The sequence below is a fragment of the Ursus arctos genome, unplaced genomic scaffold (assembly GCF_023065955.2).
Source record: "Ursus arctos isolate Adak ecotype North America unplaced genomic scaffold, UrsArc2.0 scaffold_30, whole genome shotgun sequence".
NCBI classification, from domain to species: Eukaryota; Metazoa; Chordata; class Mammalia; order Carnivora; family Ursidae; genus Ursus; species Ursus arctos.
In genome coordinates, this window is record NW_026622986.1 from 6,524,779 (window position 1) to 6,546,516 (window position 21,738).

The 21,738-nt window shown below is 34.8% G+C and overlaps 1 protein-coding gene across 1 annotated transcript in view; it reads right to left on the reverse strand.

The window, feature by feature from the left end:
* Positions 1-5,891: 5,891 nt before the first annotated feature.
* CCDC7 (coiled-coil domain containing 7) overlaps positions 5,892-21,738 on the reverse strand; it is a 245,984-nt gene continuing 230,137 nt past the window's right edge. Inside the window, exon 26 of the mRNA XM_057304764.1 lies at positions 5,892-6,307. Within this exon, the coding sequence (XP_057160747.1) occupies positions 6,165-6,307 (143 nt within the window). The 3' untranslated portion in view covers positions 5,892-6,164. The remainder of the gene's footprint in view (positions 6,308-21,738) is intronic.

Consider the following 21,738-nt stretch of genomic DNA (forward strand, 5'->3'; position numbering starts at 1 on the left):
TATTTTGTCCATTTGTCTTAATACCATTTGGTAAACAATTGATTTTTTTTACATGACCAGTTTTTTGTGTTTTTTTTTTTTTTTACATATCATATGATTTTCTTTGATTAATTTCTGGAATTTCTAGTCTGCTCCATTGATCTGAGTGTTTACTAGTCATTATTGAGACTTTTTAATATGTAATTATATCAAGTGTCACTCCTCAAGCTTTATCCTCTTTTTTTTTTTTACTCAATTATTTGCTATTGAAGTATGTGAACTCTTTTCAACGTGTATCTTAGAATCATTTTCATAAAATTCCATCAATGACAAAAACAACTAAACATCATTGGCATCTTGACTGGAAATAAATTGTTAACTTACAAGTTTTAGAAGCCTTTCACTCAGGATTATGGAGTGCTTCACTGTTAAGTCAACATTTCTTTTTTTGTCACTAAAGTTTGTTTTTTTCATCACAACAGGTCAGCATATTTTCTGATGTTTATCATCAGTTATTTTATTATGTTATTACTTGTTTCAATGCTGTGGTATATAGGAATATTGTTTTCCTGTATCAAATTGGTGTTAGTCACTTTGCTAAACTTTTATATTGATATTTCATAGACTTTTGATTATTTTAGGTTTTAAAGGTAAAAATCTAATAATTTATAAATAATAACCATATTGCATTATCTCTCAATATTTATAACAGATTACTTACTACATTGGTTAGATATTTTACAAAAGTGTTTTATTTAGCAGCAATAAATAACAATTTTGTTTCTAACTTTAATTGGTTATTTTATTTCACCATTAAATATAGCACTGGAGATAGATTTTCTTCATCATATTAAAAAAGGATTGCTTCATAATATAAAAAAAAGGAACAGATATATATCTATAAAAATGAAATTTATATAAAAATAAAGAGGAAAACACAACTGGCATTTCTTATCATTTTATCAACATGTCTTGTCACTTAAACATCTGAAATTGAGGAACATACTGTCTCCTTTATAATTATCATGGCAATAACAAGTAAATGCTACATAAGTACAGAAGTCCCCCCTTATCCACAGAGGATATGTTCCAAGACCCCCCAGTGGATGTCTGAAATCACAGAGAGTACCAAACCTTATATATGTTATGTTTTTTTCCCATACATACATACCTATGATAAAGTTTAATTTCTAAATTAGGCACAGAGGAGATTTGCAGCAATAAATTATAATAAAATAGGACAATTATAACCATATATTGTAGTGAAACTTAAGTGAATGTGGTCTTACTCTCAAAATATCTCACTATACTGTACTCACCCTTCTTCTGATGATATGAGATAATAAAATGCTACTTGATGAGATGAAGTAAGGTGAATGACTTAGGCACTATAACTAGTGTTAGGCAACTACTGACCTTCAGATTAAATTTCAGAAGAATGATCACCGGCTTCCAGACCACGGTTGACCTAGGGTAACTGAAACCATGGAAAGTGAAGCTCCAAATAAGGGGAAACTACTGTGACCAACTATAGGAAATTCTGATAGCAACAGAGGAATGATAGCAAAAGAGAAAGGAAGAATAAAAGAAGGGTTTGCATGAGAGGTTAGAGGAAACAGTTTCATTACTTTAAAGTTGAATACAATCAGATACTTCCAGGATTTTCTCTATTCTCTTGAGGTCATAGCAGAGTAAATAGCTAGATTATCTAGGTTTGAAGTCCATATTTAACTATGAGATTTAGGCAAGTTACTCCATGTCTCACTGTCCTCATTTCTTAAGTATTGATAATAATAGTACTTCCCTCATAGGGTTTCTACATGCGTTAGTTATTGACTGATATTGAATGCTTAATAAGTAATAAAATATTTGCCATTATTATTATTGTTTCTAAAAAGTCCACATAAAAAACCATAATTAGTTTGATATCTATTTGTAACTGCATTCTAAATTAATTTTTCTGAATGTGAATATTTATGTGATTTAAAGTTATTTTAATATTATATATATTAAGCACTTCCATTTGGACAATTGTGTGTTTCTTAATTTGAGGATGATCTTTTGATTTTGAGTCTACTGGCAAAAGATTTTTATCTGATATCTGAGGCACCTTCTCATCTACAAAACAGATGTTTGAAATACAGTAAAGAGACACATACATCTACGTACATTTACTCTAAAAGCATTTTGAAACACATGACATATTTATTTCCTCATTTCATTAAATTGGTGATTTTCCATATTAAAGTGTACAGCTGAGTAACCATCTGTTAAACATTTGTAATTTGTAAGAAATTTAGCATGCGTGAATAAGTCAGTGAACTAAATACAAGTAGTCACCTTTTCCTTCACCCAACTAAAAAAACTCAGGAATAACGTATATATATATGTTATATATAACATATATTATATATAACATATATATATATATAATATATATATATATATGTTAACAAACATAAGAGGTTAAGAACAGGGGCCTGAGACAAAAGTAGGTAAACAGATGTTAACTCTTCAGGGAAAATGTAGATATTGAAATACTTCAGAATCATATGGGTACAAATATTTATTGCCATTGATGCATATTTTGAAATACTTAGAAGTTTTTAAAATCATTGTATATTTCTACTAATAATATTGACAACCAATACAGCTTCACAATCTATTTCTATCTTTTGCCCATTTTGGGGTATTTATTAAAATGAACGCTCTCAACTACATGGCCTGTCCTATGCATGTCAGTTAGCCTTACCCCTCTGCTACGCTGGTTCTTATTTCATGGACCTAAAGTACCAAGAAGCCACAGTAGCAATGATGAAACATCTGCATAGACTTAATAACACAGAGTTTTTCTCACTAAGAATGTTCAGGATTCTGGTAGTGCTGAGTGCTCAAATTGTCAAGAGCATAGGACAAAACTGAGCTTTTCAGTATGATATTATTGTCCAGAAGGAAAGAAAACCACCCAGTAGTAGATGGATAACACTAAACTTTCTATCATAGAGAGAGCAGTGCTTTGCCCTCAATGGATTAGACATATATGCTTGGGGTACAAATTCACTTTCCCTGCCTATAGAATTTCTACCAGTACCATTGTTTATTAACTTGAAGAATATCTTTTCCATTGTCATAGTATCATATGTAACATCAGCTCCAACAAGGGACGTGTTTTATGGAAAATGACGTGTCACAATGGGTTTTACCTATGGAATTTACTGGTATTAGTAGAAGCTCCACCATTCAGAAGCAACAACTTTTATGAAACAGTAAAATGGCTGGGTGAATTCTGTTACTATGGCAAATGACAGACTGCAGCGCTGGTATACAGAATGCACTATATGACTTAGATCAGATGCCAGTAATGCCACTATATACCCCATAGCCTAACCCCATATCCCAAACAACTAATAACTCACTTAAATAATTTTCACATCACTTTCCAATGACCTTTGTTAAGTGGGTTACAGAGGTCCTTATGCCCAAGGGAAGAAATCTCCTACTAAAGAAATAGTCATGCATCCAATAAACAACAAGCTGTGATTGCCCTCTTGACATTTGGGGCCCCTATGCCATTAAATCAGTAGGTAGACAAAGAGATCACTATACTGCCCACAGGATTGATACCAGTAATCAACCGGGAATCGAGTTGGTCTTAATTAGTGAAGGCAAGAAAAACTATATTCCGAATCCAAGAGATTCACTGAGTCACTGTATAATACTCCCTTCCACAAAATTCATGATAACGGAAAAATGCAGCAAACTAATAAAGTAAAAACATCAAGTTATCAACTATTATAAGAGTAAAAATTTGGGTTACCTCACCAGATAAATCCTTTCTAGGAGGTCGTGGCAAAGATGAGAATATGGAAGTGTGATGTGAGAAAGCAGTTATGGTAACTATCCACTTCCATAACTAGTTACAGAAGTTACAACCATAGCAGCAAAGTTTATGTTCATTAATTATTTTTATCACACCACCCCCTTTTTCTTCTCTGCCACTTTATATAAAGAACATGGGTGGTGAACAATATTTTAGGCTACATATGGGAGTAAGATCATATTGATACTATTCTGTAATTATATGGATTCTATATTTTTCTTTCTCCAAGTTTTTCTTTAAATTCCAGTTAGTTAACATGCAGTGCAATATTAGTTTCAGGTATAGAATTCAGTGATTCATCACTTACATATAACACCCAGTGCTCATCACAACAAGTGCCCTCTTTAATACCCATCTCCCATCTAGCCCATTCCCCACCCACCTCCCTTCCAGCAACCCTCAGTTTGTTATCTATACTTAAGAGTCCGTTTCCTGGTTTGGTTCTCTCTTTTTCTCCCCCTTTCATTTGTTTCTTAAATCCCACATGAGTGAAATCATATGGATTCTAATAGGACCTAATTCTCCTTAAGTTGGGGACATAAATTCATCACATGGATGAAGAATGAAATGGGGATAGTGAGGGTCAAAAGAGGTAGGCAAAGAAGACATCTTTCATTTCACATTTAGAATCACTCTCCAACTTTCTCTAGTTACCTATATGTCCCCAAAAGCCAACATATAGGGAGTGCATCAATTAACTCCCTTGCACTTTGGTTTCCAGTTGAATTCAGCCAATAAAAGCACAGCAGGAGATCAGAGGAAGAAAGGACAATGAGTCCAAGGGATGTATTTCCATGGCTTCCTCCCTGCATGGTCACAGTAACCTGGCATGTATCTTCCCCATCTTAGATCTTTCCAGGCTAACCTCTCTGTATAGCTCCAGTAACTATTCATTCTCATTTCCTCTTCAGAACTAGAGGTAGTTAACTTTTTTTACCTCTGAGTTGTTACAGCTTCCCTTATGATTCCGTAGACATTCTTTCCCCCTTTGTAAACAGTCCTTCTATTAAAATCTAAGAGTACTCAATTTGTGCCATCTCTTCCCCAAAGAGGCTTTGACTTATACTCCCATCAGTAGGAGACTGGATTTTAAAAAAGTGCATTCATACAACAGATTGTTTAACAATTAAAATAAACAAAATATAAGCTACACATGAAAATGTCACACTACATTTTAAAAAGCAAGATAAGAAAACATATTTAGAGAATTATTTATAAATTTCAAAAACTATATTTATGGATATGTATTAAAACAACAAATCAGTTAGGTTGAACCATAAGAACTTGCCATTGTTGCAGGTCAAAAGTGGTTGAATATTGGCAATTCCATATAGTTGTTCTAAAATAAAGAGAAATAGGAAAACTATTGCCAAAAAAATCTAAATAGCAATTGCCACTGTGGGAGGAAAGGGAATTGTGAAAGATATACTGAAGATTTTATGTGAGAGCAGTACTCTATTTCTTGACCTCAGTAGTGGTTACCCTAGTTTTGTTAATATAATTGTTAAAACTTATACACAAGTCTTATGAAATATCCCATGTTATATTTCACAGCAAGTCATTTAGAAATGTTAGAGATATTTTCAGTATTAGTTGTTCTTGAATATTCTTGTTCTGGCATCTCTTTCAACTTCTGAACTACAAGAGATATTTTTAATTCACTTAAAAAATTACATATTTAAAAAAAACCCTATATATTGAAACTATACAGCAGTCTTTCCTCTCAGTTTTATAACGTAATGAGAACATGACCACAGTACAGTAGCAGTGACTATGTGGTTAAAGCACAGACATATAGACAGTACTTTTTCTGAATGCATGTGTGAAAATATTATTTCATAAATATACCTAATTATTAAACACATTTGAATTTACTATTCAATTTTATTATGGTACACATATTTTAAGAAAAAGTTTAAATTCTTAAAAATGGTTGAAAAAATGGAAAGATGAAAAAAATTATCAATCCAAAAGAATGCAAGAAAGAAGAGAAGTCTACAAAATGTAGGGAAAGTAGAAAGTTAAAAAGAAAGGAAACTCGATTTCTGCTTTGGCATGTAAGGAGTCTAGAAGTTGTTACTCCATTCAACAAGTAAAAAGCTTAACAAACTAAAAAATCAATTCTTTTTAGGTTTTTCATAGAAGTGAAGTCACAGGGTAATCTGCTGTCTCCAAAACTGGAGAGACTGACAGGCAGATACAGAGAATCAGAGCTTAACAGAACAGAAATTGTGATCAGAAACTTCTGTGGGAACCAGTACTGGAGTAAGAAAATTTGAACTGCAATTGATGAACTGTTGGAGGCTTAGTGTGGATAACTGTGAGAGATTAAAAAAAAAAAAAATCCCCAGGAGGGTGCCCAGTCATAGCGGATCTCCCATACTTTTGTGAGTTTTGCTTCAGGGAGCTCTTCCAGGTTCTCACAGTGAATACGGGGAAAATCCACTCCTGTTTTCAAAAGAGGAGAAGAAAAGTAACCATTTCGAAATATACCAGAGCAGTCTATTCTTCCTTAAAAGGCCTGGCTTCAAGAAAATCTATTTTACCAGAGCCAAACCTGCTGGAGCCTAACCAACTTAGAGCCTAACCAACTTGAGTGATGGTAAATACCCAACTCCAATCTCTCTGGCCTTCCACCTCAGGAGATGGAAATATCCAACTCCAGGCCACTCTAGACATCTAGTGCCACAGACATGGGGGGCAAATGAGAAGCATTGGTGAAGGTGACAGTGCAGGGACTTAGGCTCACAAATAGAGTGAGATGTAATAATAAGACTATAAAACACTTCCCCCGCCCTCACACCTTACTACCACATCATTAAAGACCTATTTACTGGGGTTCCTTTTCCCAGTATATCATGTCTGACTTACAAAAAAAAAATTATAAGGCACAGCAAAAGGTTTAAAAAAAATAGTTTAAAGAGACAAAAAGCATCAGAACCAGACTCAGAGATGGCAGGGATGTTGGAATTATCAGACTAGGAATTTAAAACAACTATGATTAATATACAAAGGACTCTAATAGAAAAAGTAGAGAATATGCAAGAACAGATGGGCAATGTAAACACAGAGATGGAAATTCTAAGAATAAAAAATAAATACTAGAAAGTAATGTCAGTTAGATAGCAGAATAGAAGGTTCCAGACCTTGTCCATTCACAGAAACAATGATTTGATAACCAACCACACATAAATACCTTCATATGAGTTCTGAAATCTAGGTGAGAGATTACAGCACCTGGATAAAGCACAAAAATAAGAAAAGACACACTAAAGAGGGGAGGCCAGACAGTTTCACTTAACCCATGTCACCCTTTCCCCAAGCCTATGCAGTACTATGTCAAGAGAGATCCCTCTTTATTCAAGAGCTCTCCTGGGGGGAAAGAAAATGAAGTGAGTGTTTGACTTCACTACAGTCCCTGGCACCAGACCTGCTAAAGTGCGACCTGGTACCAACTTGGCCCCTGTGGATCCAGGCTCCAGGCCCACCTCCAAAGATCCCAGTACCAGGCCAACTTCAGCAGATTCAAGCTCTAGGTCTGCCTCTGCAGACCTGGACTCCAGGCTCACCCAAGTGATCCCTGGTACCAAGTTGGTCTCCACTGACACAGCTCTAGGCAGGCACTATTGATCTAGTCTCTATTGGAAGTTGGTGCCAAGCTGGCACTCATAGACCCAGACTCTGGGTCTGCTTCCATGGACCTAGACATCAGGATCCAGGACCACCCCTGTGACTCAGGTGAAAAGCCAAGTGCAGTGGACCCTGGTGCCAAAGCAGCCTCTACAGATTCTTTCTAGGTCTATCCCACTACCAAGACAGTTCCTGCAGACCCATGTGCCAGACTGCCCCAATGGATCCAGGCTCCAGGACTTCCCCTGCAGACCCAAGCACTAGACAGACCCATGGACTATCTGGTGGTGCCTGGTGCCAATTTGGCTCCTTAAGATTCATGATACTGTCCCACAGTTTTGTACCCAGTCTTGAAACTCACCCCACAGACACCAGCTTTAGGTCTGACCTGTAGACCCTGGTGCCAGGTCAGCCTTCATAGACCCAGATGCCAGGCCCACCCTGAGAAACCAGGCTCAAGGATAGTCTCCATGGAATCAGACTCCAGGCTAGTATCCATAGAGCTATTATCCAGGTCCATTCCTGTGGACCCCAGACTCTATGCTGGACCTAGGTTCCAGGCTAGCACACATGTACCAAGTCTCCAGGCCTGCCCCAATATAATTCAGACCCAGCCTAGACCCCATGGACCCAGGATCTAGTCTCCTTCTGCACAGACCCAGGATTCAGCCTTATTCCTGAGGACCCAGGTGATAGGCCCACATCAATGGACTCCAGCAACTGGCTGACCTCCATGGACACAGATACCAGGTTCCCACAGAACTCAGCAGCCAGCCACCCAGAATCTCTGACCAGGGTGACTGGTGAAGAGCTTTCCTGATGAAGCCAGTATGTAAAGATGGTAAGAGGCGACTACTTCAAATTCACAGGAATCAATTCAAGGCTGTAAGAATCATGAAGAATCAAGGAAACATGATACCACCAAAGGAACAAAACAAAGTACCGTAAACAAAGCAAAAGAAATGGAGGTTTACAAACCTCATGACAAAAAAATCAAAATAATCATTTCAAAGAAGCTCAAATGAGCTATAAGAGAACACAAATAGACAACTAAATAAAATCAGAAAAACAATACATAAACAAAATGAGAAGTCAACAAGAGATAGAAATCATATAAAAGAAGAACCAAACAGAAATTCTGGAGCTGAAAAACCCAATAACTGTACTGAAAAATATATCAGAGAGCTTCAACAGCAGACTCAATTAAGCAGAAGAAAAAAATCAGTGCACTCAAAAACAGGTAATTTGAAATTACCCAAACAACAAAAAGAAAAAAGATGAAAAAGAGTGAAGAAAATCTATAGGACTTATGGAATAACATCAGTTAAACAAATAGAAGAAGAGAAAAAGGACAGAAAGCACATTTAAAGAAATAATGGCTAAAAACTTCCCAATCTGGAGAAGGAAATGGATATCCAAATTTATAGCTCCCCAAAGGTTCCAAATAGATTGAATTTTAAAAAGTCTATATTAAGACATACTAAAATTAAATTGATAAAATGAAAAAGACAGATTTTAGAAAGTAGCAAGAAAGTACATACAAGGGAACCCCCATAAGACAATCAGTAGATTAAAGAGAGAAGCAAATCATAAAACAGACTCTTAACTGTAGAGAACAAACTGAGGATTGCTGGAGGGGAGGTGGGAGGGGATGGTTTAAATGGGTGGTGAGTATTAAGGAGAGCACTGCTTGTGATGAACACTGGGTGTTGTAGATATGTGATGAATCACTAAATTCTACACCTAAAACTAATATTACACTGTATATTAATTAATTGGAATTTAAATAAAAACCTGAAACTAAAAAAAAAGACTATCAGTGAATTTCTAATCAGAAATATTGCACCCTAGGACAGAATGAGGTGATATATTCAAAGTACTAAAAGAAAAGAAAAACTGCCCATCAAATATATTATTATACCTGGCAAAACTGTTGTTTAAAACTGAGGGGAGATGAACTTTCTCAGACAAACAAAAATTGAAGAATTTTGTCACCACTAGACCTGCCTTAGAAGAAGTAATAAATGCAGTTTTTCAAGTGAAATGAAAGGATGCTAAGCATCAGTGCAAAAGCATATGAAAGTATACAACTCACAGATAAATATATACACAATTACAATATATGTGATACTGTAAGGACAAGCCATAAATCAATTTTAATTCTAGCATAAAAATTAAAGCTTTGAAAAAAGTATTAAGACTAACTATAACCATAAAAATTGGTTAAGGGATATACAATATAAAACGAAGTAAATTCTCACTTCAATAATGTAAAGTTGGACTGGGACTAAAAGTGTAGAGTTTTTGGTGCAATTAAAGTTGTTACTGGATCAAAATAGACTACTATAACAATAAGAAATTTTACGCAGGCTTATTGCTCAAAGTTGAGGGTGTATTAGCTTGAATCTTAGTGGTACCCCCACATTACCATGAGTTTTACCTCTAGAAACCCAACCAGGTTCTCAGGGTGAAGATCAAAGAAAAATTCCCACCCAATTCCAACAGGAGGAGAAGAAAGTAGCTACTTTTAAACATGTTCTCCTTAACAAAAGTTTGCCCTCAAAGAAAACTATTTTACAATTTATTAGAACCTAATAAACTTTGAGGAAGGAAAATATTCAAATGGTGTAAGCAGATACAAAATTTCATCCCCTTTTAACCTTCCTACCTTCCCAAATAAATAGGAGAGACATGGAAACACTTATGAAGGGACTAGGAGGCACTGACTTACTAAAAGACTGAACCCTAATCAGATGCTTATAGCATGTCCCTCCCATCCTGACACCCTATCACCACATTATTAGGGCTTCTATATAATAATAATAGATTATAGCTAAAAGAAAATCAAGCCTCAGACCCCAAGAATGAGTCTGAAAGGAAACCCAAAGGTATCAGGGGAGACAAAAAAACCCACAACAATATAGGAAATTTTAGCAGCTGACACCTTCAGCTACAGCAAACAGAAAACAAAACCTTACTTCTAGCAAGATAAACATGAAGTTTCACACCAGAGTCCTATATACCTCACTTCCTTTTACCCAATACATCACACCTACATTTCAACAGTGACAATAAATGCAAGGCATGCTAACAGTAAAAAAGTCTGAAGAGATAGAGATCAAGTATAAGTCAAGTCAGGTATGGCAAAGATTTAGGAATAACTATACTGAGTATTTAAAACTATTATGACTCATATGCTAAGAGCTCTCATGAAGAAAATAGACAACATGTAAGCATAGATGGGTAAAGTAAGCAGATATCTGGAATATCTAAGAAAAAATCAAAATTTTAGAAATCAAAAGCATTGCAACAGAAATTAAGGATGTCTTTGATGTTCTCATCAGCAGATTGGACATAGTCAAGGAAAAAATCGGTGAAGTTAAAGATATGTCATTAACCACTTTCCAAATTGACAAGGAAAGAAAAATAAATGGAAAAAAGGAATAGAATATCTAAGATCTTTGGGACAATTACAGAAGTTATAACACACAAATGGGAATATCAGGAGAAGAAACAGTAGAACAGAATATTTGAAGTAATAATGGCTGAGAGTTTTCCAAAATGAATGACAGCACCAAACCGCAGATCATAGAAGTTCAGAGAACATCAAAAGTGATAAATACCAAAAAACCTACATCTAATTATACTACATTCAAAGTAGAAAATCAAAGACAAAGAGAAAATCTTAAAGACTCCAGAGGAAAACAAAAACATCTTAGCTATAGAGGAACAAGGATAAGAATTACACCATACTTCTTATCAAACCATGCAAGTAACAAGAAAATGGAGAGAAATATTTAAAGTGTTAAAGGAAAAAATCTACCAATTTAGAATTCTGCATCCAGAAAAGTCATCCCTCAAAATTGAAAGAGACACAATAACTTCCTCATATTAAAAATAAACTGAGGATATTTGTTGCCAAGAAAACTGCATTTCAAGAAAATATTGAAAGAAGTTCTTTAGAGAGAAGGAATGCAATACAGATCGGAAATCCAGATCTATATAAAGGGAGGAATGGCATTAGAGAGGAATAAACTAAGGTAAAAAATAAAATACTTTATTTTTCTTACTCTTAATTGATAGATAAAAATTTGTTCAAAATAATAATGGAAACAATGTATTCACTGATTGTAGCTTGCAGGTAAGTAAAATGAATGACAGCAATGTTATGAGGGACAAGAGGAAGAAATTGTGAATACACTGTTATCAGATACCTGTACTACAGATGAAGTGGTATAGTGTTATTTGAAAGTGGATAGATTAATTTGTAAATATATATTGCAAATTTAAGACAGCCACTAAATTTTTTTAAAGAAATATAATTGACATGCTAAGAAAGGAGAGGGTATGGAATCATATTAAATATATATTTAAAGCCAGAGAAGGTAGGAAAAGAATGATGGATGGAAAAAAAAAACATACTAGGGATTAAAAAGAAAATAGTTACAAATACTGTCAATATTAAACCAAATATATAAATAGTCATTTTAAATGTGAATGGTCTAAGCACATAAATTAAAATACAGACTGTCAGAATTAATAAAAAAACTAACCCAACTATATGTTGTCTATAAGAAACTCACTTTAAAGATAAGATAGACTAACAATAAGAGAATAAAGAAAGACATAGCATCCTAACAGTAATCAAAGTAAAGCTGGAAACGTTATATTGATTTGAGACAAATCAGACTTCAGAGCAAGGAAAATTATCAGAGATAAATAGAACACTACATAATAATAAAGGGGTCAATATCCAAGAAAATACAATAATCCTTAATGAGTATGCATCTAACAATAGAGCAACAAAATACAGGAGGCAAAACCTGATAGAACTGCAAGGAGAAGCAGAGAAATCTATTATTATACTTGTAGCCTTCAACACCATCTATCAGTAATTGACATATCTGGCAGCTGAAAATCCATAAGGAAGTAGTTGAACTCATGAGCACCATCAGTCAACTAAATCTAACTGACATTTATAAATTGCTTCATCTCTTCTCAAGCTCACATGGAATATTCACCAAGATATGCCATATTCTGGGACTTAAAATATCCCCAACAAATCTAAAAGAAGAGAAATCATATATTTTTATTTTTGATTCTTTTAAATTTGTTAAGGTATATCTTATGGATAAAGAGGATTAAGAGTTCACTTATGGTGATGAGGACTGAGTAATGTATAGAACTGTTGAATCATTATGTTGTACATGAGAAAATAAAATAACACCGTATGTTCATTATACTTCAATAAAAAAAGAATAGAAATCCTATGAAGTATCTTTTCAGACCACAGTGGATTTAAACTGTATTATTATAATGCCAGGACTAGACAAACACATTACAAGAAAGGAGACCTACAGATCGATCTCTTTCATGAGTAAGACACTGAAGTCCTCAATAGAATATTAGTAATTTGAATGCAATAATCTAAAATAATTATACACCATGACCATGTGAGATTTATTCCAGGTATTCAATACTGGTTCAATATTAAAAATCAATTAATGAAGGTTTTGGGAGATGGCAGCAGAGTAGGAGGATCCTAGGCTTGTTTAATCCCACAAATACAAATAGATAACTATCAAATTATCACAAACACTCCAGAAATCTACCTGAACACTGACAGAAAAATCTCTACAACTAAAGGGAGAAAAGAGGCCACATTAAAGAAGGTAGGAAGTGTGAAGACATGGTTTAGGGGAGAAATGGATCAGAGGGGCTGCAAAGGGAAGGAGGCAGTGGTCATGGAGAATGGTGAGAGAGGAGCACACAGGGGAACACATAGGAGAATATTTCCATAAAGCCATTGACTTGGAAAACAAGAGGGGCTGAATTTTTTTAAAAGATTTTATTTATTTATTTGACAGAGAGAGAGAGCACAAGCCGGGGGAGCAGCAGAGGGAGAGGGAGAAGCAGGCTCCCCACCAAGCAGGGAGCCAGATGCAGGAAGTCCAATGCAGGGCTCGATATCAGGACCCTGAGATCATGAACTGAGCTGAAGGCAGATGCACCCAGGTGCAGCAAGAGGGGCTGATTCTTGTGAGTTCTTTCAACCAGTGGGGCTTAAAGCCTGGAGTATTAAAGGTCAGCTGTCTTGACTGGGATAAAGCCCAGAGGCCACTGTGCTGCTCCTAGATAAAAGGCAGGGAAAAACCCAGAGGCAGACAGCTTGAAAACACTGATCTGAAAAAATGCATGGGTCACACAGAAGAGAGACCCTTTGTTCTTCTTGGAGTGCTTCCCTGAGAGTCAACATTCACGTAGACACCACTCCAGGGACAAAGGAGCCCACCCCTCAGCATAATAACAGAGCCACCTGCAGGAAGCAGTGCTACACCAACACCTGCTACTTGATTACTCACACAAGCCCCTGTGCTCCCTGCACTCTGGCGGGACTATCCTACTCAGTTAAGCTAGCCTCAGTCCCAGTGTGGGGGGAACTTCCCCCAGAGGACCAGCACAAAACTGTACCCACAGGTCTCCCACCCCGAGTTTTGCAGAGCCTCAGTTCTAGTAGTAAACTATTACTACAGGTTTCATTTCACAAGCAGATCAAGTACACGGAGTTAAAACATCACATTCAGGCCAAGGAAAAAACACTGCCCACAGTAGGCAGGGAGACCCTCTTCAGACACTGGCCTGAAAGAGCATCTAAAACACAACAGCAAAGTGCACACAGCACATACCAGAGACACTCCATGAAGTGTAAGGCACTGGACACTGATCTCTTCTTCATAAAGCCATTATTCTCAGAGGCAGGAGACATAACTGGCTTTTCTAACATGGAAAAGAATGCAGAGACTTAAATGCCAAGATGGAGGAATTCATCTGAAATGAAAGAACAAGGTAAGGCCATGGCCAGAGATCTAAGTGAAAAAGATATGAGTAACATGTCTGATGAAGAATTTAAAGCAACAATCATGAGCATACTCACTAGGCTTGAGAAAAGAACTGAAGACATCAGTGAGATCCCTATCACAGAAATGAAATAGTTAAAAGAGAATCAATCAAAGACAAAGAACACAATAAACCAGATTGGAAACAGGCTCGATGCAATGAACAATGGCTGGAGAAGCAGAGGAATGAATTATAGACAATAGAAGACAAAATAATTGAAAATAATGAAACTGAACAAAAGAGAAAAAGAATTCTGGAACACAAGAATAGTCTTAGGAAACTCACTACCTCAGAAAATGTAAAAACAGTCATATTATAGGAATCAAGAAGAAGAGAGAACAAAGAGGGCAGAAAATTTATTTGAGGAAATCATAGCTGAAAACTACCCTAATCTGGGAAGGAAATAGACATCCAGATCCAGGAGGCACAGAGAACTCCCAACAAAATCAACAAAAACAGGTCAATATCAAGACATGTTGTATTTAAATTTGCAAAACATAGTGATAAAGAAAAAAATCTTAAAAGCAGTGAGACAAAAATGTCTCTTACTTGCAAGGGAAGGCCCATAAGGCTAGTTGCAGATCTCCCAGCAGAAACCTGGCAAGTGAGAAGGGAGTGAAATGATATACTCAACATGCTAAATGGGAAAAATCTGCAGCCAAGAATACTCTATCCAGCTAAGCTATCATTCAGAATAGGAGGAGTGGTAAAGAGTTTCCCAGAAAAACAAAATCTAAAGGAGTTCATTACCACTAAACCATCCCTGCAAAATATATTAAAGGGGAATCTGAATGGAAAGAAAAGACCAAGAGTGACAAAGACAAGAAAGGATCAGAGAAAATCTACAGAAAAATGACAAAACAAGCAATAAACGGCAACAAATGCATATCTATCAATTATTACAATGAATATAAATAGGCTAAATGCTCCAATCAAAAGACATAGGATATCAGAATGGTTAAAAAAAGAAGATCCATCTATATGCTGCCTACAAGAGACTCATTTTAGAACTAAAGACACCCGCAGATTGAAAGGGAGGGGATTGAGACATATTTATCATGCAAATGGATGTCAAAAGAAAGTTGGAGTAGCAATACTTGTATCAGACAAACTAGACTTTAAAACAAAGTGTGTAACAAGAGATAAAGAAGGACATGACACCATAGTAAAAGGGACAATCCAAAATGCAGATCTAACAATTGTAAATATATATGCACCTAACATGGAAGTACCAAAATATATAGAACGATTAATAACAAACATAAAGGAACTCATTGATAATAATACAATAGTAGTAAGGGATTTTAACACCCCACTTACATCAATGGACAGATCACCTAAGAAGAAAATCAACAAGGAAACAATGGCTTTGCATGAAACATTGGACCAGATGGACTTAACAGATATAGTCAGAACATTCCATTCTAAAACAGTAGAATGTTCATTCTTTTCAAGTACACATGGGACATTCTCCAGAATAGAACACACATTAGGTCACAAATCAAGCCTCAACAAATAAAAAAGATTGAAATCTTAACATGTACCTTCTCTGACCTCAACGCCGTGAAACTAGAAATCAACCAAAGAAAAAATTTGGAAAGAGCACTAATACATGGAGGTTAAACAACATGCTACTAATTAATGAGTGGGTCAGCCAAGAAATCAAAGAATAAATTTAAAAAATACATGGAGAAAACTGAAAATCAAAACACAACAGTCCAAAATCCTTGGGATGTAGCAAAAGTGGTCCTGAGAGGGAGGTATATAGCAATACAGGCCTACCTCAAGAACCAAGAAAAATTTCAAATATGCAACCTAACCTTACACCCAAAGAAGCTGGAAAAAGAACAAATGAAGCCTAAAGTCAGCAGATGGAAATAATAAAGATTAGAGCAGAAATAAATGATATAGGAACAACAACAACAACAACAACAACAACAACAAAACACAATAGAACAGATCAATGAAACCAGGAGCTGGTTCTTTGACAAAATTAATGAAATTGATAAACCTCTAGCCAGTCTTATCAAAAAGAAAAGAGAAAGGACCCACATAAATAAAATCACAAATTGGAGAGGAGAAATAACAACCAACACCACAGAAATACAAACAATTGCAAGAGACTATTACAAAAACCGTAAGCCAACAAATTGGATGACCTAGAAGAAATGGATAGATTCCTAGAAACATATAAACTACCAAAACTGAAAGGAAGAAAGAGAAAATGTGAACATGCCTATAACCACCAAAGAAATTGAATCATTAATCAGAAAACTCCCAACAAACAAAAGTCCAGGGGCAGATGACTTCGTAGGCGAATTCTACCAAAGTTTTAAAGAAGAGTTAGTACGTATTTTTCTCAAACTATTCCAAAAAATAGAAAATGAAGGAAAACTTCCAAACCCAGTCTATGAGGCCAGCATTACCTTGATACCAAAACCAGATACAGACTCCACTAAAAAAGAGAACTACAGACCAATGTCCCTGATGAGCATGGATGCAAAAATGGGTGGGAAAATGGGGTAATTGGGTGATGGGCATTAATGAGGGCACTTATGTAGTGAGCACTGGGTTAGTTATATGCAACTGTTGAACCACCAAATTCTACCCCTGAAACTAATAATACAGTATATGTTACCTAAATTGATTTTAAGTAAAAAATGTTTTAAAAAGAGGGGCTTCAAAATAAAAAAAAAACTCAATAAAATACTAGCAAACCAAATCCAACAGTATATTAAAAGAAGCATTCACTGCGATCACGTGGGATTTATTCTTGGGTTGCAAGGGTGGTTCAATGTTCACAAATCTATCAATGTGACACATCACATAAACAAAAGAAATTATAAGAACCATATGATCCTCTCAATAGTTGCAGGAAAAGCATTTGACAAAATACAACATCCATTCATGGTAAAAAAACGAAACAAAACAAAAACCCTCAACAGGGTAGGGTAAAGAGGGAACATACTTCAACATAAGAAAGACCATATATGTAAAATCCACAGCTAATGTCATCCTGAATGGGAAAAAACTTTGTTCTATGGTCAGGAACAAGACAGGGATGTCCACCATTGTTATTTAACATAATACTGGAAGTCCTAGCCACGGTGATCAGCCAACAAAAAGAAATAAAAGGTGTCCAAATCAGCAAGGAACAAGTCAAGCCTTCTTTATTTGCAGATGACATGATATTCTATGTAGAAAATCTGAAAGACTCCACTAAAAAACTGCTAGACCTGATACATGAATTCAGTAAAGTCACAAGATACAAAATCAACATAGAGAAATCCATTGCATTTCTATACATCAATAATGAAGAAGCAGAAAGAGAAGTTAAGGAATCAATCCCATTTACAATTGCACCAAAACCAGTAAGTTACCTAGGAATAAACATAACCAAAGAGGTAAAAGACCTGTATCTGAAAACTGTAAAACACTGGTGAAAGAAATCGAAGGACAAAAATAAATGGAAAAGCATTCCATGCTCATTGATTGGAAGAACAAATCTTGTTAAAAATATTACCTAAAATATAAAAATATACCAAAAATATTACCTAAAAATATTACCTAAATCTATGCATTTATTGCAATCCCTATCAAAATACCACCAGCATTTTTCACAGAGCTAGAACAAATAATCCTAAAATTTGTACAGAACCACAAAAACCCCAAATAGCTAAAGCAATCTTGAAAAAGACAAGGAAAGCTGAAGGCATCACAATTCCAGACCTCAAGCTGTATTACAAAGCTGTAATCATCAAGACATTATGGACTGGCACAAAAATAGAAACATAGATCAATGGAACAGAATAGAAACCCAGAAATGACCCACAACCATATGGTCTACTAATCTTCAATAAAGCAGGAAACAATATCCAGGAAAAAGACAGTTTCTTTAACAAATGGTGTTAGGAAAACTGGACAGCAACATACAAAAGAATGAAACTGGACCACTTTCTTACACCATTCACAAAAACAATTTCAAAATGGATGAAAGACTTAATCAACAAAAGTAAAAGGCTACCTACGGAATGGGAGAAGTTATTTGCAAATGACATGTGAGAAAATGTTAGTTTCCAAAAAATATAAAGAACTTATAAAACTCAAGTCCCCAAAAATAAATAACCCAGGTAAAAAAATGTGTGAAGACATGAATAGATATATTTCCAAAGGCATCCAGATGGCCAAAAGACATATGAAAGATGCTCAACATCACTCATCATCAGGGAAATACAAATCAAAACTACAATGAGATATCACCTCATACCTGTCAGAATGGCTAAAATGAACAACACAGGAAGCAACGGGTGTTGGTTAGGATAGAGAGAATGGGGAACTCTTTTACACTGTTGGTGGGAATGCAAACTGGTGATTACTTATTTAGTTAGTTAACATAAAGTGTAAGATTGGTTTCAGAAGTAGAATTTAGTGATTCATCACTTATATGTAACACCCAGTGCTCATCATAATAAGTGTCCTCCTGAATATCTATCACCCATCTAAGGGCACTTGTTATGATGAGCACTGGGTGTTTCATGTAAGTGATGAACCACTGACTTTTTAGGTACAACCAAAAGCACATTCCTTGAAAAAGATTGATGTTAGATTTCATTTAAAAACAACAACAACAATAGCAACAAAACTTCTGATCTGTGAAAGATACTATTAAGAGAATAAAAAACAAGAAACAGACTAGAAGAAAATATTTGCAGAAGACATATTTGATAAAGAACTGTTATTCAAAATATAAGGAACACTTAAAACTTGACAATTAGAAAACAAATAATCCAACTATAATATGGGCAAATTATCAGAACAGATACCTTAACAAAGAAGTCATAAAGATGGCACATAAGCATTGAAAAGATGTTCTACATATATGTCATCAGGGAATTGTAGATTAAAACAATGAGTTAAAAATAGAGCTACCCTATGACCCAGCAATTGCACTACTGGGTATTTACCCCAAAGATACAGATGTAGTGAAAAGAAGGGGCACATGCACCCCAATGTTCACAGCTACAACGTCCACAATAGCTAAACTGTGGAAGGAGCTGAGATGCCCTTCAGCAGACTAACAGATAAAGATGTGGTCCATATATACAATGGACTATTACTCAGTCATCAGAAAGGATGAATACCCACCATTTGCATTGACATGGATGGAACTGGAGGCGATTATGCTAAGTGAAATAAGTTAAGCAAAGAAAAACAACTATCATATGGTTTCACTTATATGTGGAACATAAGGAATAGCATGGAGGACATTAGAAAAACGAAGGAAAAAATGAAGGGGGAAATCAGAGGGGGAGACAAACCATGAGAGACTATTGACTCTGGGAAACAAACTGAGGGTTTCAGAGGGAAGGGGGTTGGGGGATGGGTTAGCCCAGTGATGGGTATTAAGGAGGGCATGTATTGCAAGGAGTGCTGGGTGTTGTGTGCAAATGATGAATCATGGAGCACTACATTGGGAACTAATGAAGTACTGTATGGTGACTAACATAACATAATAAAAAAATGAAAAAAAATTTTAAAATGAGATACCATTACACACCTATAAGAATGGCTAAAATCCAAAACACTGAAAACAACAAATGACACCAGGGATGTAAATCAATGGAAACTCTGATTCACTGCTGGTGGGAATGCAAAACACTATAGCCAGTTTGAAGATGGTTTGGCAGTTTCTTACAAAGTTAAGTATAGTCTTACCATATGCTCCAGCAATCATGCTTCTAGATATTTGTCCAAATTAATTGAAAATTTATGCTCCCACAAAAGTTATGCATTTCCCAACAGGTGCTAAGTTGTTTGGACACAAGCAATTAATAAAGAAATTGTTTTGCTTTTCTTGTGGTTTAGGATCATTATGAGAAAATTACTGAGACCCTACAGGCACCATTAACTTCTTTCAGAACGCTTAATAAAAAACTATAAATACTTATCACAAGAAAGCAAACATAGCTATATTATTAACAGACAATATAAACATTAAGACACAAAAGCAGTCCTAGAGAGAAAGAGTATACTTTTACAGAGACAAAGGCTCTGTATCAGATATAAATAACAAGTACAAATTTGTATACATTTTTTTATTTTTTATTTTTATGATAATATTTTTTATTATATTATGTTAGTCACCATAATAACACAGTTTCCAAATATATAAACCAATCTGGCAAAACTAGGAAAAACAGAGACATCTGTAACCATGGTGGAAGAATTTAATAAACATCTCTTAATAACAGAATAGAAAGAACTTCAATTAAAGAAGAATTGAACAACACATTCAATCTAATAGATGTATGCAAAAGACATGATTGATTGAACGCTCATAAACCTAAGGACAAAGTTTTGCTACTTGCTTTAATTAAAAATAAATCAATGACATTGAAAATTGTCATACTTACTACTTAGTTTCATTTTGATAGGTCTAAGTTTCCTAGTTTGAGATTAGCTTTTTGACAATACAACTTTAGCCTTGGGTAAAAGATTTTCATCTAACACATCTTCTGCTTTCTGAGCTATAAGGAGAAGGCTTTTAACCCATTAAATAGGCAATTGTATTTATTGAAAAACTTTTGTAATTCAAATACATTTTATAATTTCTTTCTTATGCAGGTTGCATTTTGGGGGGGACACAAATTCAAATCTATTATAATTTCATTGTGAATTGTAGTCACTAGCATTAAAAGTATTTTTGTTATAAAAAAACCAAATACATTTCAATTTTCTGGGAATACTTCCTCTCACGTTTTGAAACTACATAATCAAATACCACATTGTTGAAATAGTGATATATACATATTGTTGACATAGTTATTTATAGAATGAGTGTGAATTATAGAAATTATATTTTTCAAGAGAATAGTTTGATAAGGTATTTACAATTTAGGATTGAATTCAATATTTTTATAAAAGATGTGGGTGAGGGAAAAAAGAAGTGATAAAGAATACATTTGAAATAAATTTAAAAGAATATTAAAAACAGATCAGGTAAGAAAGACAAAATACAAATGATGGTATATTTACCTCAAAAAAAATCAGTACTTCCATTAAATGTAAATGTATTAAATGTTCCATTTAAAATACAAAGATTATTACACTGGATTAAAAAATAAATCACAATGTCTTTTATTTTAAATTGTTTTTTTAATTTAAATTATTTTAAATTTAAAACAACTAATTCATAGCAATATGTAAAGACTGAAAGCAAAATGATGAAAAAATTATTTTATGCACATAATTAACATAAAGAAAGAAACTATGTTAATATCAGATAAAATAGACTAAAAGCACACAAAGAAGTTTCTAAAAAATGTTCATCACAAAGATAGAAATTTCAGTTC